This window comes from Scardinius erythrophthalmus (genome assembly GCF_964197995.2).
Source record: "Scardinius erythrophthalmus genome assembly, chromosome: 13".
NCBI classification, from domain to species: Eukaryota; Metazoa; Chordata; class Actinopteri; order Cypriniformes; family Leuciscidae; genus Scardinius; species Scardinius erythrophthalmus.
Window position 1 is genome coordinate 35,901,617 of NC_138233.1, and position 19,251 is coordinate 35,920,867.

The 19,251-nt window shown below is 39.7% G+C and overlaps 1 protein-coding gene across 2 annotated transcripts; it reads left to right on the forward strand.

Annotated features, from left to right (window-relative positions):
- The first annotated feature begins 10,492 nt into the window (after window positions 1–10,492).
- LOC308700871 (E3 ubiquitin-protein ligase TRIM35-like) lies at window positions 10,493–18,739 on the forward strand. 2 transcript variants are annotated; one of them, XM_081382730.1, is made up of 7 exons: window positions 10,522–11,114; window positions 11,546–11,641; window positions 11,754–11,984; window positions 12,102–12,124; window positions 12,206–12,324; window positions 14,094–14,361; window positions 14,438–18,739. In XM_081382730.1, coding segments are annotated over exons 1-7 (1,134 nt in total). In that variant the 5' UTR covers window positions 10,522–10,718; the 3' UTR covers window positions 14,439–18,739. The 2 variants fall into 2 exon arrangements, with proteins under 2 accessions (XP_081238855.1, XP_081238856.1); XM_081382729.1 differs by having other exon boundaries at window positions 10,493–11,114; window positions 14,094–18,739.
- The last annotated feature ends 512 nt before the right edge of the window (window positions 18,740–19,251 follow it).

Sequence of the window (19,251 nt, forward strand, 5' to 3'; positions counted from 1 at the left end):
CAATTCAAAAACATTTAAAGCCTACACACACAAAAAAAGCCTTTTCTAGTTTGGGGGGAAAAACCATAGACAGTAAAATAAATGGACACAGCGACCCCATTGGAACTCAATTGAGACAAGTGAAGCCCATTTTTAGCGATTTCTTAGCACTTCCTTTCCTGACGCGCAGACTCAAACCGAGCAAAGCGTTACACGGACCACGTGAGCAACCCGTCTGTCTTCTAGTAGCTGTGCCAAGAGAAATCTGAATCATTCCCTTCCGAAACTTGCAGAGACGGAGAGCGTGAGTAGGAGCTGTCCATGAGCTTGGAGCAGGAGCAACTTTTGCTAGGTATTCTGATTAATTATATTGTCATTTTGCCTCCACGTCCCCCCGATTGCCCGCGAGCTTCTCCTCCCGTCCATACGGTAATCTCTCTACTGTGCGACAGAGAGTCGCGTGGTTATGACGCAATCGTTAGCCTACTTTTACAAAAACTGCATCTACGGGGCCATAACATAAGCTACAAGGTAATGGAGCATTTTATACATTGTCGTGTTTCTTTAGAAATAAATAATGGACAAATGGAGTCTTTAAACGCCTCAGATGTAAAGTTATTCGCTGTCAAAGTGACGCCAAAATGAATGGGAGTCAATGGGATGCTAACTGCAGGTGAAGTTCTGCTACAAGATGGCGGCACGCGGCCGACTTCAACTTCCGGTCGACTTACTTCCCCCCTGGGAAAAACTACATGTTGTAGCAGGGTCGCGGGAAGAGATTTTAGGTTGGGGCCTTGGGGGTGCTTTTTTGGGGGGGGGGGGGGGTATAGCGGCGTCACCACTTTTGAATAAGAAACAATATCAAGACTATTAAACTCGTCAAATCTCCGCGAATCACAACAAGCGTATCAGTGAGAACACTTGTTCAAATAGCGCACACTCAAACCTGACTGCACATTACATTTTTGACTTTATTGATTCTGCTTTTATTCGTAACGTAATGGACCGGTCAACGGGACATAAACTAGATGTACCGCATGGCGGTACAAAATATGACCGCCGCTCAGGCCTGCACTGGCTTTCCACAAAAATAAATGACGTGGAGCAATTTGGCTGTATTGCGTGTTTATGTATATACCTAAAAAAAGTAGTAGTATGTGCATGTCTGTCTGTGTGTGTATGTGTGTGTGTTTGTGTATGTGTGTGTCTGTGTGTGTGTGTGTGTGTGTCTGTGCGTCAGAGGTGGGAGTAAGTCACTAAATGCAAGTCTCAAGTCAAGTCCAAGTCTTAACATTGCAAGTCAAAGTCAAGTCAAGTCATTCTGTTGTAAGGGTCAAGTCAAAGTCAAGTCAAGTCATTCTGTTGTATGGGTCAAGTCAAAGTCAAGTCAAGTCATTCTGTTGTAAGGGTCAAGTCAAGTCAAGTCAAGTCATACTCTTTGTCAAGTCAAGTCAAGTCAAGTCGCAACTTAGTCATCAAGTCATACCAAGTCACACATAGGCTCGTTTTACACATTTTTTTTTAACTCTGGGACTTTTATTACAGACACAGAGGGCTGATGGGTTACAAAAATAAATAAACTAACTTGTGTGTAATAAATAAAATATCACTAAGAAGCACTTTAAATGCTCTAAAATAAAAATAAATTAAATGAACACAAGTAAACAAGAATTAATAAAACTTTTCCCATCTTGTGCTAGCCATACATACAGTTATTTTGCTGTGATGTCAAATTTCCAGATACTTACATAATTGTGATGAATTTAATCCTTTTTAAGTTATTATTTTGCAGTGTAAGATTCCAGTTAACACCTTTAAATATTACATAAATGTATTATGCATTTTTATTAAACTTAATGTGTATAAATCAGCAGCAAAAAGTAATTCTTGAAAAAATCTGCACAGTAATTTTATAAAATCTAAACATGTTAATAAAAACAAATTACTATTAGTACTCTTATAAAATTCAATCAGGCAGTCATACATTTCACAATTTTATATTTATATATTAATGTCAAGAATTCAGAAGTGTATTTATATAGCCTACACTACACAGAAATAATATACAATTAAATTATGCTTATTTTAAATGTATTGAGCAGGCTAGGTATAAAAAAATATAAGCTTTTAATAATCTTTCAGTGCGCAAAACTATGATAATGAAACGCTTCAAAACAGAACGCACAAAGCGCGTATGCAGAATGATGTGCTCAAAGCAACATGGAGTCACAGTGTTCAGCCCTGCGCTGCACAAGTGCGCATTTAAAAGTTCACGGCACAAAGCGAAGAAATGTCGAGCGCACAAATCCTAGTGTATATCTGTCCAACAGTTTATTGATAATTTGTTTCACAGTTTTAAATTCCAGTTATTGTGCGTTTGATGCCGATTCATAGTCCTTGTGATGTGCGTGATCTAACAAGCACACGGTAGTGAGTCGTTTAAAAACAGCAACAAACTCCAACAAAATAAAGTCATTTTATGCAAATCCACAGCCTTTTATCTACAGATCATGCATTATAATGTGAATATATCATATTGGAGAATGGAGAGAGTTTTACCGTGCATCCAACCGGAAGAGGCGCGCGCGCTGTTTGAATACTGAATGGAGAATGATTGACAGCCACAGAGGAGGGAAAACGAGTTTCCGTAAAAAAATAAAATAATTCACAATAATTGAAATTAATTATTTTCCACAAGTCATTTCAAGTAAATAGGCACAAGTCCGAGTCAAGTCTAAAGTCACAGGAGCAAGTCTAAAGTCAAGTCGAGTCTTTTCAGAGATCTAGTCAAGTAAGTCTCAAGTCCAGAAAATTGCGACTCGAGTGTGACTCGAGTCAAGTCATATGACTCGAGTCTCCCACCTCTGCTGTGCGTGTATGTATGCGTGCGTACATGTATGTGTGCGCGTGTGTGTATTGTATGTGTGTGTATGGGTGTGTGTCTGTGTGTGTGGATGTCAGTGTGTGTGCATGCTTGCGTTTGTTTGTATTCCTGCATGTGTGTGTGTGACAGTATCATCCTAAACCAGCAACCCTTCGCTCAACACCACCATCTACAGGCCGATGAGTGTACAGTCACTAAATGTGCACATAAATGAATTTATTTTATACCCCCCCATGGATGAAATTCTACGAAACTTAGCATACCCCCAGAGGATGTTAAGTTAATCATACACATGAAATATGGTGCAGTTCTGAACATCTCAACTGAAGATAGGGGCGATTAAAGCAGAATAATATTGCATTTTCATTTTTTATGGGAGGGGCGCAAATCACAAATGAGTGATTATGGGCTAGGTTGATGTGGGCCCTTAAGAGCAACATACCATACAAATTTCTTCATCCTCGGTGCCACGGTTCAGGTAGTTATTTAGGAAAAACTGCATTTTTTGGGTTTGGGGGGGCCCAGCGCGGGGGGGGGAGTGGCCCCCGGGGACCAAACGAAATTTTTCCTTAGAAGTCTAGTGGGGCTACATGCCCACCAAATTTCATGTTCCCCGGTGTTTCGGTGTCCCTGGTATCGTTGACGAAAAATTAACGGGGGCCCCAGCGCGTGGGGGGAAATGGCCCCCGGGGACCAAACGAAATTTTTCCGTAAAAGTCTAGTAGACCAACATACCATAAAAATTTCTTCATCCTTGGTGCCACGGTTCAGGTAGTTATTTAGGAAAAACTGATTTTTTTGGGTTTGGGGGGGCCCAGCGCGGGGAGGCAGTGGCCCCCGGGGACCAAACGAAATTTTTCCGTAGAAGTCTAGTGGGGCTACATGCCCACCAAATTTCATGTTCCCCGGTGTTTCGGTGTCCCTGGTATCGTTGACGAAAAATTCAGGTAGATGATAGAAAAAAAAAAAGAAAAAAAAACTTTGACAATCCCTATATGACCGCTTTCGCTAGCGTAGCTAGCGGCGGTCATAATAAACTAAATAGCCTTCTAGATATTCCCTAACTTCATATATGGAGAACTTTGAAAGGTACTGCAGCTTCCCAAAGGATCTCAACAAGAGTGCCCTGTCCTTTGGTTCTGGGGAGTCCTGGGAGAAATTGCCTGATTAATTTGGTTCAAACGTACTTTACCAGGGTTCCTAAATGCTGTAGTTTCTGCTGTATGTAAGGATGTGAAGCTTAGGAAAATTACAGATCTACGGATCTCGCAGCACATTTCAGCTGTCTCTCTTTAAACAATGCACAGATAAGTGCAGGGAGTACCCCTATGTGCTTCAGTGGTGACCTAAAAGGGTTCCCCTCTAAAAGAGCAACACAGTGAATCCCGTCTTTTAAAAGATGCCTGTCTGTCTGTGTCCTTTTGGATGTGGCCAATTTCTCTCTCCTTCAGATGGCCACAATCGCTGTCTTGAATGCCTAGGTCGAACATGAACATGGCTATGTTTACGGTATGTATTGTAGCGCTCCACTAAGGGGAAAGAGGAGAACACACACGGAATGCAGTGTAGCGTCACCCCGGAAGGCGTCTTTATTTGTTCTAACAGTGAGAACTTAGGTGCAATCAAACTCAGTCTGTGTTTAGTACAGGTGAAGTGTTCCGTAGTAAGAAGTGAAGTTCCTCCTTGTCCAGCGAAGAGAGGGGAGATTAGCCAAATAGCTAGGTGATCCGCACTCACTTGGGTAAGTCAATCACTCTCTAGGTAAAGAAAAGACACAGAGGTTAAAACCGCACCCAGTGAGAGTCTATACAGCTCTCCTCTCTCTATCTTCCTTGCTGTAGTTTTTATCCCCCTCTGAGTGATTGCCTCATCGTCATCACCTGGGATCGCCAGGTGTTCCCCATGATTAGTGTTGCCAGGGGTGACGAGTGGGGAGCCAGTGATTTCTTGTCACAGTATTCACCTTATTTTTAACGGAAATACGGACGCAGCCAGTTGATGGTATTTTGTGCGAGACTTCCGGTCAGGCACTTCCGGTCACTGGCGAGCGTTGTTCGTAACAACAAACTCATCGTTATGGCTTCGAGGAAGACCGGGATTGTTTGTGCAGTTAGAGGTTGTCATAATAACTGGCACAAAAGAAAGATTTACTTGGAGCAGGAGTGTTTTAATCATCGAATTATTGACATTTTAATAAATACGACCGGCGACACACTGGCTGCGTGGCGTTTCTGTTGCGTGGTGTTTTCTATGTCTTTGCACACCAGAAACGTCTCTGACGAGGCGTTGCTGCTGCTAGGTGACATGATAAGCCTCATTGGTGATATATTCGACATATGGGGAGAGAGTTGTGGAAGGCACTTAATGTTAAACATAAATATATAGCAGCAAAGACAACGTCGGCAGTATTGACGGCAAAATAGGCTACAGAATATTTCGTTCTGTATTGACAGGTGCAATATTTGAAAATCGATAATATTTTTTTTTTTTTACATTTAGGCTATATCTGCATTTATGTCAAAACCTAAATTCAAACATCAAAATGTCATTTATTAATATGTATTCATATCAAAATGACATACAAACATATTTTCCTATTCTATTTGGCCTGGAAGCGCTTCCAAAACGCTTGCGTGTCGCGTGAAAAATAGGCGTCGATTCTATTTCTAGCATGCACGCGTTTTCCCTGAGACGCGCGTGTCACGCAGGCAGTGTGCAAGCGCTAAATAACCGGTTAACATGGGAGCCGAAATAACGGACACGCCACGCAGCCCATTTGAAGAAACGACCGTATGTTTGTTCTTTTCATTTCGTGAACACAAGACCTACAGAAGACCACCCGATACCAGAAAAGTGGCTGGGCTACGAAGTCTGAATAAAAACTCCAAGGAGAAACAAAATCATTATAGTAACCCCTGTATAAAATCTAGTCATCATGGCATTTATTTTGTATGATTTATAATTATTTATAGCCATCTACTTATTGCTATCATGTGCTTTGGTTGCATTCTGATGACATTAATACATTTGACATGACAAAATAGCCTACCTCCATAGATATATTAACTTAGTCCAGCGTTGGCTCGACCGTGTTTAGGGCGGTGCTGAAGGCGCCGGCGAAGTTTTGGCAATCTGCCAGCTAGATGCATGAGTGTTTTCAACCAGGTCCAGTACCCGACCTGGGTGAGGCGGGGCTTTAGTTCTTTGTTGTATTCATCTGCTAAGGCATGTGTAACATTTTTCTGTCAACTCTGCATAATCCTTCGCAATCGATATCATTAGTTAGCCCAGAGAAGCGAGGAAACGGAAGTGCCGCACAAAAACCGGAAACTGGACCCATATTTACTTCCGCGTTCGAAAATAAGGTGAATATAAATCGCCAGGGCGGTGTCCACTTTCGTTGCATGTCACAACTCCTGTGGAGTCAGCAGCATCTGAAGTCACTGCGAGCCACTCATATCCTAGGTGACCTCAGTCTCGCAGTGGAGACTCCCTCCCCAGGTGGATAAGCTGATTTGGAGTAAATTATGCAAGGCACAAATAGATCTGTTCGCTTCCCGGGAATCCGCCCACTGCCTTCTGTGGTATTAACTGACCTAGGCCTCAGCATCAACACACAACTGGCCCAGGGGTCTGTGCAAGTATGCGAATCAGGGAGAAGGACAATAAGTCCTATTTGTTGCACAATCTGGCACCTGCATCCAGAACACTGGAACCTCCATGTCTGGTCCCTGGATGGGACATGGATGAATTCAGGGGGCTATCACCAGCGGTGATAGATACAATCATTCAGACAAGAACCCCCTCTACTAGACGGCTATATGCTTTGAAGTGGCGTCTTTTCACTACATGGTGTTCTTTCCGAGATTAAGATCCACAGAGGTGTGGCACTGGATCGGTGCTTTCCTTCCTTCAGTAGGGCCTAGATAAGTAGTTATCCACTTCCACCCTTAAGGTGTATGTGGCTGTGATGGCAGCAAATCACGACAATGTGGGCAGTAGTTCTTTAAAATATCCAAGGCATTGTATGGAACAGATAGAGACCAAACATGATTTAAAAAATTATCAAGTCATCGTTCATGCATTCGTTTATCAGTTATTAGGTCTGTCCTGTGAACTGTTGTGTTAACAGTCAATAACCATTAACATAAACTGTGCTTTGCATGAAGTTGAAGTGGATGTTTTGCAGTTTATATTAGTATAAGGCCTTCAAACATATGTATGAATGGATTAAGATAGGTCTCTGTGGCCTCTCTCTTTGCTTCTACATCTAGGAGGTCCTGAAGGAATTTTTATGGCGGTTTTATGGCGGTCCCTGGAATGCCATCTTAACTGATTTTCACCACAATAGCTACCATGAAAATATTATGTTGTTGTTGTTGTTTTTAAAAGTCAGTGGATCATTTGCACAAAAGAGAGTCAATATTAAAATGATGGATTCAAATATATTTATAGATTTAAATGAGAACTCCGGTCAATTTTAACATTGAGCTCATTTTTTTGTACATTTGGAGTGCTGTCAATACAGAGAACAACGACAAAAATCGGTGTTGCCTACACCGAGTTATTCTATTTTTAAAATTTGCACCCTATTGACTTCAATAGGGCAAGTAGTAAGCCTGCTTTTTAGCCTCTTAACATCCTTTAAGTGTCATTACAAGTGCACAGAAAATGTGAGTGATTCCTTCCGAGTGAACACGGGTGGATCTGACTGCAGTAGATGTTAGAGATATTAATAAAAATGAAGTTAATTCAGCCAGCGCTCATACCTTTGTTTACATCCTGTTTTCGGTGGAAGGCCATAGTAGTCGATTGTCGAGTTCACGCGCGTGATCATAGGTACTAAACCTATGCGCGTGAACTCGACAATCGATTAATATCTCTAACATCTACTGCAGTCAGATCCACCCGTGTTCACTCGGAAGGAATCACTCACATTTTCTGTGCACTTGTAATGACACTTAAAGGATGTTAAGAGGCTAAAAAGCAGGCTTACTACTTGCCCCATTGAAGTCAACAGGGTGCAAATTTTAAAAATAGAATAACTCGGTGTAGGCAACACCGATTTTTGTCGTTGTTCTCTGTATTGACAGCACTCCAAATGTACAAAAAAATGAGCTCAATGTTAAAATTGACCGGAGTTCTCCTTTAATAATAACGGCTGGCATCAAAGATGCTGATGCAAAGTTTTAAAACTTAAAGGGACACTAAGTAGGAATTTCCCCCATCTAGTGGTGAAACTGTATTTTGCATTCAAACGAATAATGCTCTCCAGCGCCTCACTTTTTCGAATGCGCGTTGCATCTACGGTAGCCGTTATGTACTAAAAAGCTATGACATGATGTCTTATAATAGCACTTCGAGTTTTTCTTCGGGTGAACAGGTTTGTTATTTAAAACAAACTGAAACTTGAATCAACGAAAAAAAGAATGTTACAGTATAAATTACTGACTGTGAAAAACATTAACTATGGTAGTTAGTAGTAATGCCGCCTTTATTCGTTATATTTTTGAAGTACGTGCATTGTTAGATATCATCATCATCCGTGCCTTCTCTAACGTTACTTTACTCAATAGCTGCTATTCATCAAAGAGCCTGTTTAACTTACTATGAATAGAATAGATAAATAGATATAACTATAAATGTTCTACTGTCTATATAATAAAGTACACAACCAAGCAATGAAAAATAAGCTTGTAATTAAGACCGTAACATTGACTTACCTGTCGAGAAGAAAGCAGGCAACTTCAGGGTCTCTTTTGAAAGCTTTCTCCTGCATTAGCTATCCCGACATTAACCCTTGTTTTTGTAATCTCCGGTCACGTTTCCTTTTACGGTCTATTTTGGACTTTTTCGATGACGAGGACTCATTATCCTGTGACTCATATGTATGTATGAATGAACGGTGTATAAATAACCGTGCAGTGCAGCCTTTTAAACTTGCCGCGGCAGTGACAAGCGCCTCTCTCTGCTCTGATCCTCCGCTTCTGCTGGCTTCAGTCACGTGACGCTGGCTCTGAACGAAACGCGTTGTGGAAACGCGTTGGCCTAGTACTTTTTGTCCCTCTCTGCTATTATAGTTTTTCAAGATGGCGGAACTACATGGAAGCCTCCGTGGACCTACCCATCCCATGTATATAAAGATAATAAATTCTTTGTTTACGAGGATTAGTCTGATCATTGGCATAGGTATTTGTACACCATTGAGGGCATATTTATGAATAAAAATATTGAATTTAGATAATAAAATACCTAAAAAGCTACTTATTGTCCCTTTAAGCCTAAAATAAACAAAAAAGTGTTATTATAAGTGTCTGGACCATTCATAAGCATTAGAGACCCCCTATAAGGACCAGAACAAATAACATTAATTGAAAATAGAATACTAGAAACATAAAACTAGATGTTTCTTGTTTTTGTTGCATTATTGCTGACAGGATAAGTTATTTTCCACGTTTCTGAACAGATGGGATGCATTTCCCTTTTCTGACAGTAGATGGCAGGGTTGCTCACGCTCTCACGCCACACAGTGTATAAACATCCAAATGAATAGATATTGAATCAACATTGATTCACAGACTTGATGCTCACTCCATGCTGAACTGGAAGATGGTGATGTAAGTTTTCCTACCGGCATTAAAAAATAAAATAAATATTGTCCAGACAATACCATTGCTACTTTTTACCATATGGTGTGGCAGTGTCCAGAGGTCAATAGATTTTGGCATAGTGTTTCATCCATCATGTCAAGTATTATCAAAGGACCCATCCCTCTTTCTGCTCAATGACACATCGTCTCTAAAGCTAACTATTAACAATAGGCGTCTTCTTCTCAATAGGATCCCTGTGGATATCATAATGATGGAGGAAGGATGGACGGGTGGCAATGGGAAAGGGTTGAGAGGTGTGTGTGTGTGTCCCCCTTTTTTTTTTTTTTTGTTAAGGGTTTAATACCTTGAGCGAATCTTGTTAGGTTAGGGGTTGGAGGGTGGGCTTGGGCTGGGTAGGATATGGGGAGGAGAAGAGAAACAGGCATCAGAATAAGCAACACTTTACTGTGCCTCTGTTATATTTTCAATGATGATGTAATCAGCCTAAGGTTTTTCTTTCTCTTGTGAAGCTGTTTCCTCTCCAATGTGTAAATAATGATTGTAAGAAAATAAATAAATGATTGATCACAAAAAAAAAGAAAAAACTCTAAATTCAGAAGCACATACTAGTACACTACTCGTACTACATTTACCATATTCTTTTATGGCAGAAATAGGAAGAGTAGTATGCTTGTATGCTGTCTGAATTCTGCAACTGATACTGTAACGTGCCAGAGAAAGCAGGAGAAGGTGAGGATCTAAATGCAGTATTTTTTTTTTTTTTTTTTTTTAAGTAAATAAAGTAAAACAGATATCAACATGAAAAACTACAAAGGACTACAAAACATGGCACAGAACAGGAAATAACATTAGTCCACACAAAACAAGGGGAACACAAGACAAGACCCCCCCCCCCCCCCCAACACCGCCACACACACACGTACACACAGGGCCCCACAAACTAAGAAATACAGTACAAGTACATATACACACACACACACACACACACACACACACAAACTCCACCCTCTTACAAACCTTACCAGGAAGTGACTAGTCATTATTTTTGACTTTCATTTTTACTGAAAACTGAAATGAGTCAGTGTTGTGAAGAACAGAGGAGGACACATTATATTATAGCATTTTTGTTTATTTCTGAATTAACCCAGATTAGATTTTGATTGTAATAGTTGTTTACTCTTTAAACCAAAGTTCAGAAAGTGAAAGTAAATTGTAGATCATTGGATCTTTTACAAGACAAGAAAATGGATTCAGAATCTGTGGAAGAGCTTTCTTGTCCTGTTTGCTGTGACATCTTCAAGACTCCTGTTATTCTGTCCTGTAGTCACAGTATTTGTAAAGAGTGTTTAAAACAGTTCTGGAAAACTAAGGAGACTCAGGAGTGTCCTGTCTGCAGGAGAAGATCCTCAAAAGATGATCCACCAGTTATTCTTGTGTTAAAAAACTTGTGTGATTCATTGATAAAGGAGGGAAATGAGAAACGTTCATCAGGATCTGAGGAGATCTGCAGTTTACACAGTGAGAAACTCAAACTCTTCTGTCTGGAGGACAAACAGCCGGTGTGTTTAGTGTGCAGAGACTCAGAGAAACACACCAATCACACATTCAGACCCATCAGTGAAGTGCTTTCATCTTACAAGGTAACACTAATATCTCTAATTTCATATGCTGAATACAGTGCTAAACATAGAGTATTATTTGTGTACACAATAGACCAGTATTTATTTTTACTCAGACTAAATCTTTATATCTCTCTGATATAAAATTCGGCTCTTCGATCCTCTGATGTTCAAATCTTCTTGAATGTAACAGCATTGGCACAAAACATCTTTTGAAAAGATAGAAATGTTCTGTATTTGCACAACCACAAATTTACAACTGCATGGATATAATAATTAGAATTGGCCATGATGATTTCTTGATGTTTCTTGATGTCCTGCAATTTTCAGACGCAAATGCTTCCATGAGAATGACCCATTCATCATATGAATAATTTAAAAACATCCAAACATACAATGTTTAAACCTCTTAGAGTTGCATAAGTTTCACAGATTTTCATCTTAACCTGTAGGAGGAATTTAATACAGCACTGACGTCCTTACAAAACAAGCTCAAACATGGAGAAGAAATGAAAGAAGAGTGTGATAAAACAATTGAACACATCAAGGTGAGGATATAAAGAGTTAAATACTCAACATTCACAAACAGAGTTTATTATTGACATTAGTGGAGTGTGTGTTCATACAGCGCTGACTGAAGTGAATGTGATTTGATTTCAGTCTCAAGCTGAGCACACAAAGCGTCAGATTAAAGAAGAGTTTGAGAAGCTTCATCAGTTTCTCAGAGACGAAGAAGAAGCTACAATCACTGCACTGAGAGAGGAAGAGGAGCAGAAGAAGCAGAGGATGAAGGAGAAGCTGGAGGAGATGAACACACACATCTCAGCTCTTTCACACACAATCAGAGACATGGAGGAGATGATGAAAGACAATGACGTCTCGTTTCTAAAGGTGACAAATCAATCTGGCTTCATTCTTTGTGAATAAAACAACTTGTATAGAGAGACTCATTGACACTGAGAGTGTTTGATAAGATATTAAAATGTTTTCAAACTCTATATTTTCCAGAACTATAAAGTCACGATGGAAAGGTGAGTGAGCTGCTCATATCTCTTCTCTCAGTGGATCTGAACTCAAATTCACTGCAGTTCTGACTCCTGAATGTTCCTCAGAGTCCAGATCTCACAGCCGGATCCACGGATGAGTTCTGGAGCTTTGATTCATGTGTCGCGTTATCTGGGTAACCTGCCGTTCAGAGTCTGGAAGAAGATGCTGGAAACTGTCCAACACAGTGAGTCTCAGCAGATTTGACACCAGTGCAGAAGATAGTTCACATATAAACATACACAACATCAACATTTGATAGAAATATATTTAATAATTTCCAAGTGAATTTGAACTGTATTTCCAGGCCCGTCGCGACAAGGCAGGCAAACCAAGCAATTGCTTGGGGCCCCGAGCTGTCCTGGGGCCCCAAGACAACGACTGGTTAAGAATAAAATGCAAGACAAACTGTGTGAGCGCCCCTTTGATAGTCAATGCAGTAAAGTGCAATGACACTGTTATCGGGATCCCCCTCAAGGGGGCCCCCCTCAGTAGTCTCTGACAGCAGCCAGCCAACTGCGTAATCTCTGCTGCCGGCAAAATACAAAACCTCCTCGGCAGTCATCATGAAGTGGGATTATGCTTCAGGAAGCCAGAAAAGAATGAGGAGAAAGGAAGAGGAGGAAAGAAAAAACAAGATAGTGGTAGGGGTGTAACGATACACGTATTCGTATTGAACCGTTCGGTACGAGGCTTTCGGTTTGGTGATCGGTACGCGTTTTCAAACCGAACGGTTCGTTGGATCATTTTTCCTGCCGACCAAAATTTCGTTATTTCAAATGTAGGCGTGTTGCGCGTGGCAAGCACGCTCATAATGTAGAGACGCAGGCGCGACCACAACATTGGCCAACATCAAATGGCAAACGTAATGTAAGCGGAACGAAACTGAGCTACTCGTTATTGTGTGGTTGACGGTCCGTTGTTTATCAGTTTGGACCAGTGCAGCACGAGCCGTGATCATGCGACACTGTTACTACACAGCACTAATAAGAGATCCAGTAAAGAAAGCATTTGAATTCGCCACAGAAGTAATAACATCGCTGCGAGATCTAGTGAGAAACATTCACATTGTTTGGCAGGAATAGTAGGCTATAATGCCTTCAAGTAACATTACGTCGGTTTTATTTTGACATTATGAATACAATGCCCTCAAATGTTAATCTTAACTAAAATAAACATTTGTTTATAACTACTACAATATTAATTTTTTTTTTTCCAAGGAGCTGTTTTGTTTTATATGCTCCTAAGAAGAGTCAATTATAGCTCCAGAATTGCTCAAAGTAAAAAGAAATAATATTTTATGGTGCTAGTTTTAATTTAAAAAAGAAGAAAAATAAATAAATCAAGGAAATTGGCATTTCTTTCTTTTTGCTGTATCGAAAACATACCAAACCGTAACACGTGTATCGTATTGAACCGAACCGTGAATTTTGTTACACCCCTAGTGGTAAGTGATAAATTACACTGGATAAAATAGCTCCACTTGTCCTGTACAAATGGTGTAATTTTGCAGCAGGTAGGCTAGAAAAAATATGTTTATGTTAGCTACCTGCCTGACGGCAAATGCTGCTTGTAACAAACAGTTAGTGCAACTTTTTTTTCGAACGGACGGAATATGGTTTCATATAATATGTTTTTTATTGGGGGGGCCTCCATGTCCATTTTGCTTGGGGCCCCCAAATTCCTTCAAACGGCCCTGTGTATTTCAGAAAATCATCAGATCATACAGCGAACTCATAATGAAAAGTCCATTCCTCATGGTTTATGTTTATGTATTAGGAGACAATAGTGTTTATTGAATACTGATATTAATCATGACATTAATCCATTCTGACAGTAACTGAGAGACCATTGTTATGATTTATGATTTCTTTCAACAAAGTCTTTATGTGTTTTACATTTACATTTCTAATACATCATATTTCATCCTGTAATCTGATGTTATTCTCTTTGCAGCTCCGTTGACTCTGGATCCAAACACAGCACATCCTTGTCTCACACTCTCTGCTGATCTGACCAGTGTGTCGAACAGTGATGTTTATAAAACACTTCCTGATAATCCAGAGAGGTTTGACGGGTATCCATGTGTCCTGGGATCTGAGGGCTTTAACTCGGGAACACACTGCTGGGATGTGGAGGTTGGAGACAATACATGCTGGGATCTTGGAATAACCACAGCATCAAACCAAAGGAAGGGAGAGGATTTCTTTGACTCTAATGTCTGGTATGTGTGGTACTGGAACAGCAAATACAGCTCAAAATCCCCAGAGCAATCTGACACTGTCTTTACTGTTAAACAGAAGCTTCAGCGTGTGAGAGTTCAGCTGGACTATGACAGAGGAACAGTGTCATTCTCTGATCCTGTAACTAACACACATTTACTCACATTCACATCCACCTTCAACGACACAGTCTTTCCATTCTTATATAATCGCTGCACAACTCCTCTGAGGATCTTACCAGTTAAACTCTTTATTACAGCAGAAAATCACAGTTAAATCTGATTCTGCTTCTAGACTAATTCAGTTTTGCAAATTATGCACTAATAACACTGTAATCAAAGGGTCACGTTCATCAATCACACTTAAATGTTAAACTTTGAGCTTACTTAAAAATCAGAGTTTTGTTAAGTCATTCTGTTTAAATATGTATGTATAATAGAGCACCATATGCAAACTAATGCACTTAAATTTATTTTAAGTTCATCTGCAGTGACAAATATGTCAAATATGTCAAATATGTATATGATTTGGTGACAGTAACAAAAACATCAACACTGTTATTGAACTGAATGGAATCAATGTTGAACTGACTCAAAGTGAATAACAACATTATCATCTTCTGTAGAGCTGCTTATAGATGAACTGAACTCATTTCATAGTTGATGATCGTTACATAGTTATTGAACTGAACTGAATCAACACTGAACTGACTTCAGCTGAACAATCACACTGTCGTCTTTTTAGAGCTTCCATCATTGATCATTATTTTCCTGTTTATCTGTAAAGCTGCTTTATAAAATAAAGGTATATAAATATATTAGCATTCTGCTAATAATATATAAATTCTGCCTGTTATAAATAAAGGTAATTTGACCTAAAGTAGCAATGAAAAGGAAATAGTGACAGATCTTTTCTTACATATTGAGACGCACATCCAAGTGTAACTTAATAAAAAAAAATAATAGTTTAGGGCAGGTTCATCAGTTGGTAATGAATCAGATGTTGAGATGTGGATGTTGCTCTCAAAAATGAATGTGAGCTAACAGTCGATTGTAGAGTTTAAGGAGAATAAATGATTGGATTAAATATGACAAAAATTTAAATAAAAATAAAAATACATGGATGAATCATTTACAATAAGATCTGCGCTTTTTCAAAATAAATTTAATTTCATTCCAATTTTTTTCTTTTATATGCACTTGTCACAATAACCTGGTGTAAATTAAATTTTACTGAAATAAAAGTTCAAAGTTAAATGATTTTCTCTACTCTTCCTCTTCCCTGCGTCAAGGAAAATTGATAAGGAACTTGATATAAGGACATCAAAATCTGATCATCCAAATGCGTCTCATTCGCAGCCTTGCAGAATTAATTTTTTGAGAGAAATTGCTGAATTACAGCCTTTGAAATGGGACACAGTCTGAGTGTGTGTGTGTGTGTGTGTGTGTGTGTGTGTGTGTGTGTGTGTGTGTGTGTGTGTGTGTGTGTGTGTTACCAACTCCCTCTGCTGGACAGGCTCATGTAGTGTAAGGGAGGATGCTTTTACACAGCATTTCCCAACCCTGCAGCCCTAGTGAGAAAAACCTATACCAAAATATATTTAAAATACATTTATTTCACTATGTGGAATGTGGTTCACAATCTTATTTCACTGAAGTACAAACCCATTAACATATTTACTGACATATTGCTTGAGATTTACTGGTATAACTATTATAATTAAACTTTATTTGGAGTACTTCTTTATTGCACATTTTTTTATATTAAGCCTAAAATGTTTTAATATCACAATTATCACAATTTCTGTATCATATCTGTCTTTAAATGCAAGATATTTAAAGTGTGCCTTGAGTTTACTTGCACCAGTTCCATTTAAGCACAACAGAAAATACTGCAGGACATTTCTGCCCCCAAACACAATATTGAATTATTTTACTGAAAGATTAGTCAAACTCATTAAAACCAGTAACGTGTTTGAAAGTGAATTATTAAAATAAGCTGCTCAAAATTAAGCGTAGTGTCAGTTCTGGCGGGTCACGTTAGCACAATAGAGCACATTAGAGTCCTACACTCAGCTGATCCACGTCTACCTATAGGAATACGACGCCCATCACTGTATTCATATATAAGCTCATTCAGTATTATCAGCTGCTATCGCATTTCTCAGGAGCTCATGATCCTCCTCCCTCCCCAGCTCCTCCAGTCCAGTCAGGATTTGGCATTCAGATTCCCCTTGAATCAGAATAAATTCTCAAATTATGTTGTACTTTAAAATCTTGAATTAATAATATCTGCAATACATTCATGTTGGTTCTGTTCTGTTTACCCTAAGGGGGTTATTGCTGCTCTTATCCATGCTAGACTGCATGGACGCGCAGGGAGTTCTCGCCCAGAACAGAACCATAACGCCAATCCAAACTCTATTCTAATTGTCAATCGTATTTGACGATAGTGGTCATGACAGAATTAATCATTTGTGAATCTGAGACTGTGTTTGTTTTTGCATGCAGCTTGCGAGGACAGGTCATGTGCATTATTTTTATCATCAAATTCAGATTCAAATTACATTCACAAATCAGGTAAATATTTCCATGATATTACCATAAATCTGTAACATAAGGTAAAGTAGAGTGTGAGTAACGCAGCTAACACTGGCACAACTGTGAAAGTTTTTCTCGATTGCTTAAACACTATAACCAGGCTTTTGAACTAAAATTTCAAAACCATAATGCCACTTATCAAAAAGCACACCCATTTCACTAAACTATAAACACTATTCCCTGTTTTGACACGAGTCAGATTTGTTGAACTGTCATTGCAAAACTCTACACACAAATCCCTTCATTTTTCATTGCTTAGACCATGTTGTCATTTAGAAAGCACTAGCATTCAATATTGTTCACTCAAGTCAGCACAGCTTCAGCTCGGTTAGCACACAATTACCCAAGTGGAAACACTAAGGGCCCTATCTTGCACCCAGCGCAATTGACATTGTACACCGACGCATGTATCATTCCTATTTTGCACCCGCGCACAACGGACTTTTCCCTCCACAGACGCTCGTCGGTTAACTAAGAAATACACTTGCGCTCCCTGGGGCGGTTCAGCACAAAGAGGAGGCGTGTTCCGGCGCAAACATTCCTTCAAGCTATTTTTCAGGTTTAGAAAACAATTGCGCCACTAACCAGGAAAAAAATAAATAGTTTAAAGTCAGTGGCGCTGACTTGTTACATATGTTATTCATGTGCAATTTTAAGGGCGCATGCTTGGCCATAATCAATGTAGCGTGTGCACAACGCGCATATTGATTCTCTAATCTACACAGAAGCAGCAGTTTTCATTTTTGCAAATCATACATTATTACGATAGATAGATAGATAGATGACGCTCTGATTGGTTTATTTCACGTTTGCTCAAACCACACCTATGAGTAATGAAGCGACTTCAGACAAACCCATTTTAGATTTGCGTCGGGCGCAAGAGTAATTTATCCCACCGGTATAATAGCAACAGCGCCAAGACCCGTCCACAAAGTTACTTGCGTTTTGCACTTGATACTTGCGTTTCAGATCGTTAAAATAGGGCCCTAAGAGTCAAAATTTAACACACATCATTCAGAACTATGTAATAGATAGATAAAAGGGCCCAAATCAGTTTATTGAGTTTTGGAACAATGGATCCAGAAAGACATGAAGGAAGAGATCGAGGAGGGATAAGGTGGAGGAGGAGGAGGAAGGACAAGAAGACAAGCAGTCTCAGATGAAATTCAAGCCACTCTAGTTGCCCATGTCTTAGTCAATGGTATGACTATGAGGGAGGCTGGGCTACGAGTAAGGCCAAATTTGAGTCGCTTTACCGTCGCCTCGAGAGCCTTCAGGGAGGTGTGGTGGCAAAGAAAATTATATCACTGAATAAAAGACAAACATTTCCAATAGTCTTTGATGAGGTTTATTTTCTTGCAAGAAAAGGCCAGCAGTCGTACAGTCACACAGAGTGGCTGCAGAGTGTGACAGTGAAGCATCCTTTCTCCTTTATAGTCTCGACTCCCAGAATGTTATCTTTCTAGGCCAATGATGGTATTTTCAACCATATGTGGAACATTCTTAGACGTGTCCATCATATTTTATCCTTGAGTGGAGGCTCTCCTGTCACGACCAACACTCTTTACCATTCCAATACAATTCCATATTTGAATAAGGTTTGTGTAAAATTCTCTTTTACTGTCATATGATGGTCACTCACATCTTACTGTAAGGAAATATAAAAAATTTTAGAGGAGTGAATAACAAAAAAAAGTAAAAGGGAAGAAAATGTTTGATTTGTTTTGTTGTAGGCCTATGTGTGTTGTACTGTGTAGTACATGAATGAATAAAAATGTGCCAATATATCCATTGGTTGTGTCTTTTGTGTTCATCATGTGAAAAGGTTTGCGAGGGGGGGGGGGGGGGAACCACAAGCAACATAACTGACCAGTTTTGGAAATGTTGTTTTGAATTTATTGCACCAGTGTGTTAGACTATGTTGTAGTGTGTGTGATTTTGAGGGCTTGTGTGTCCTGTCTGAGGGCAAAGTTTGGTTTTTCAGCAAGAGTGAATGGTTTTGAGTCTAGAGCAGGGCTATTCAATTGGCGGCCCGCGGGCCAAATGCGGCCCGCCAATCATCTCCATGCGGCCCGACGGCACCAACCTCCCTCCTCCTCTTTTCCTGGCAGTGCGGCTAATTCAGTTTGATACTCGCTCCGATTGACCTGAGAAACGTTTTACGCGCTAATATTTCAGCAGTTATTATATGTGTCCCGAATTTATGTCGACTGAACCAGCGATAGGCTACCAATCATTCGTGAATGAATCATTATTTTGGTTCGGTTCTAAACGCGCTTGCATAACGGTCTA

What these genes read in the sequence shown, in the direction of transcription:
- LOC308700871 (XM_081382729.1), top strand. Translation starts at nt 10,719, where the DNA reads ATGGATTCAGAATCTGTGGAAGAGCTTTCTTGTCCTGTTTGCTGTGAC. An exon ending in AAACAATTGAACACATCAAG is followed by an intron (nt 11,642 to 11,753) that starts GTGAGGATATAA and finishes ATTTGATTTCAG; the next exon opens with TCTCAAGCTGAGCACACAAA. An exon ending in TATAAAGTCACGATGGAAAG is followed by an intron (nt 12,125 to 12,205) that starts GTGAGTGAGCTG and finishes AATGTTCCTCAG; the next exon opens with AGTCCAGATCTCACAGCCGG.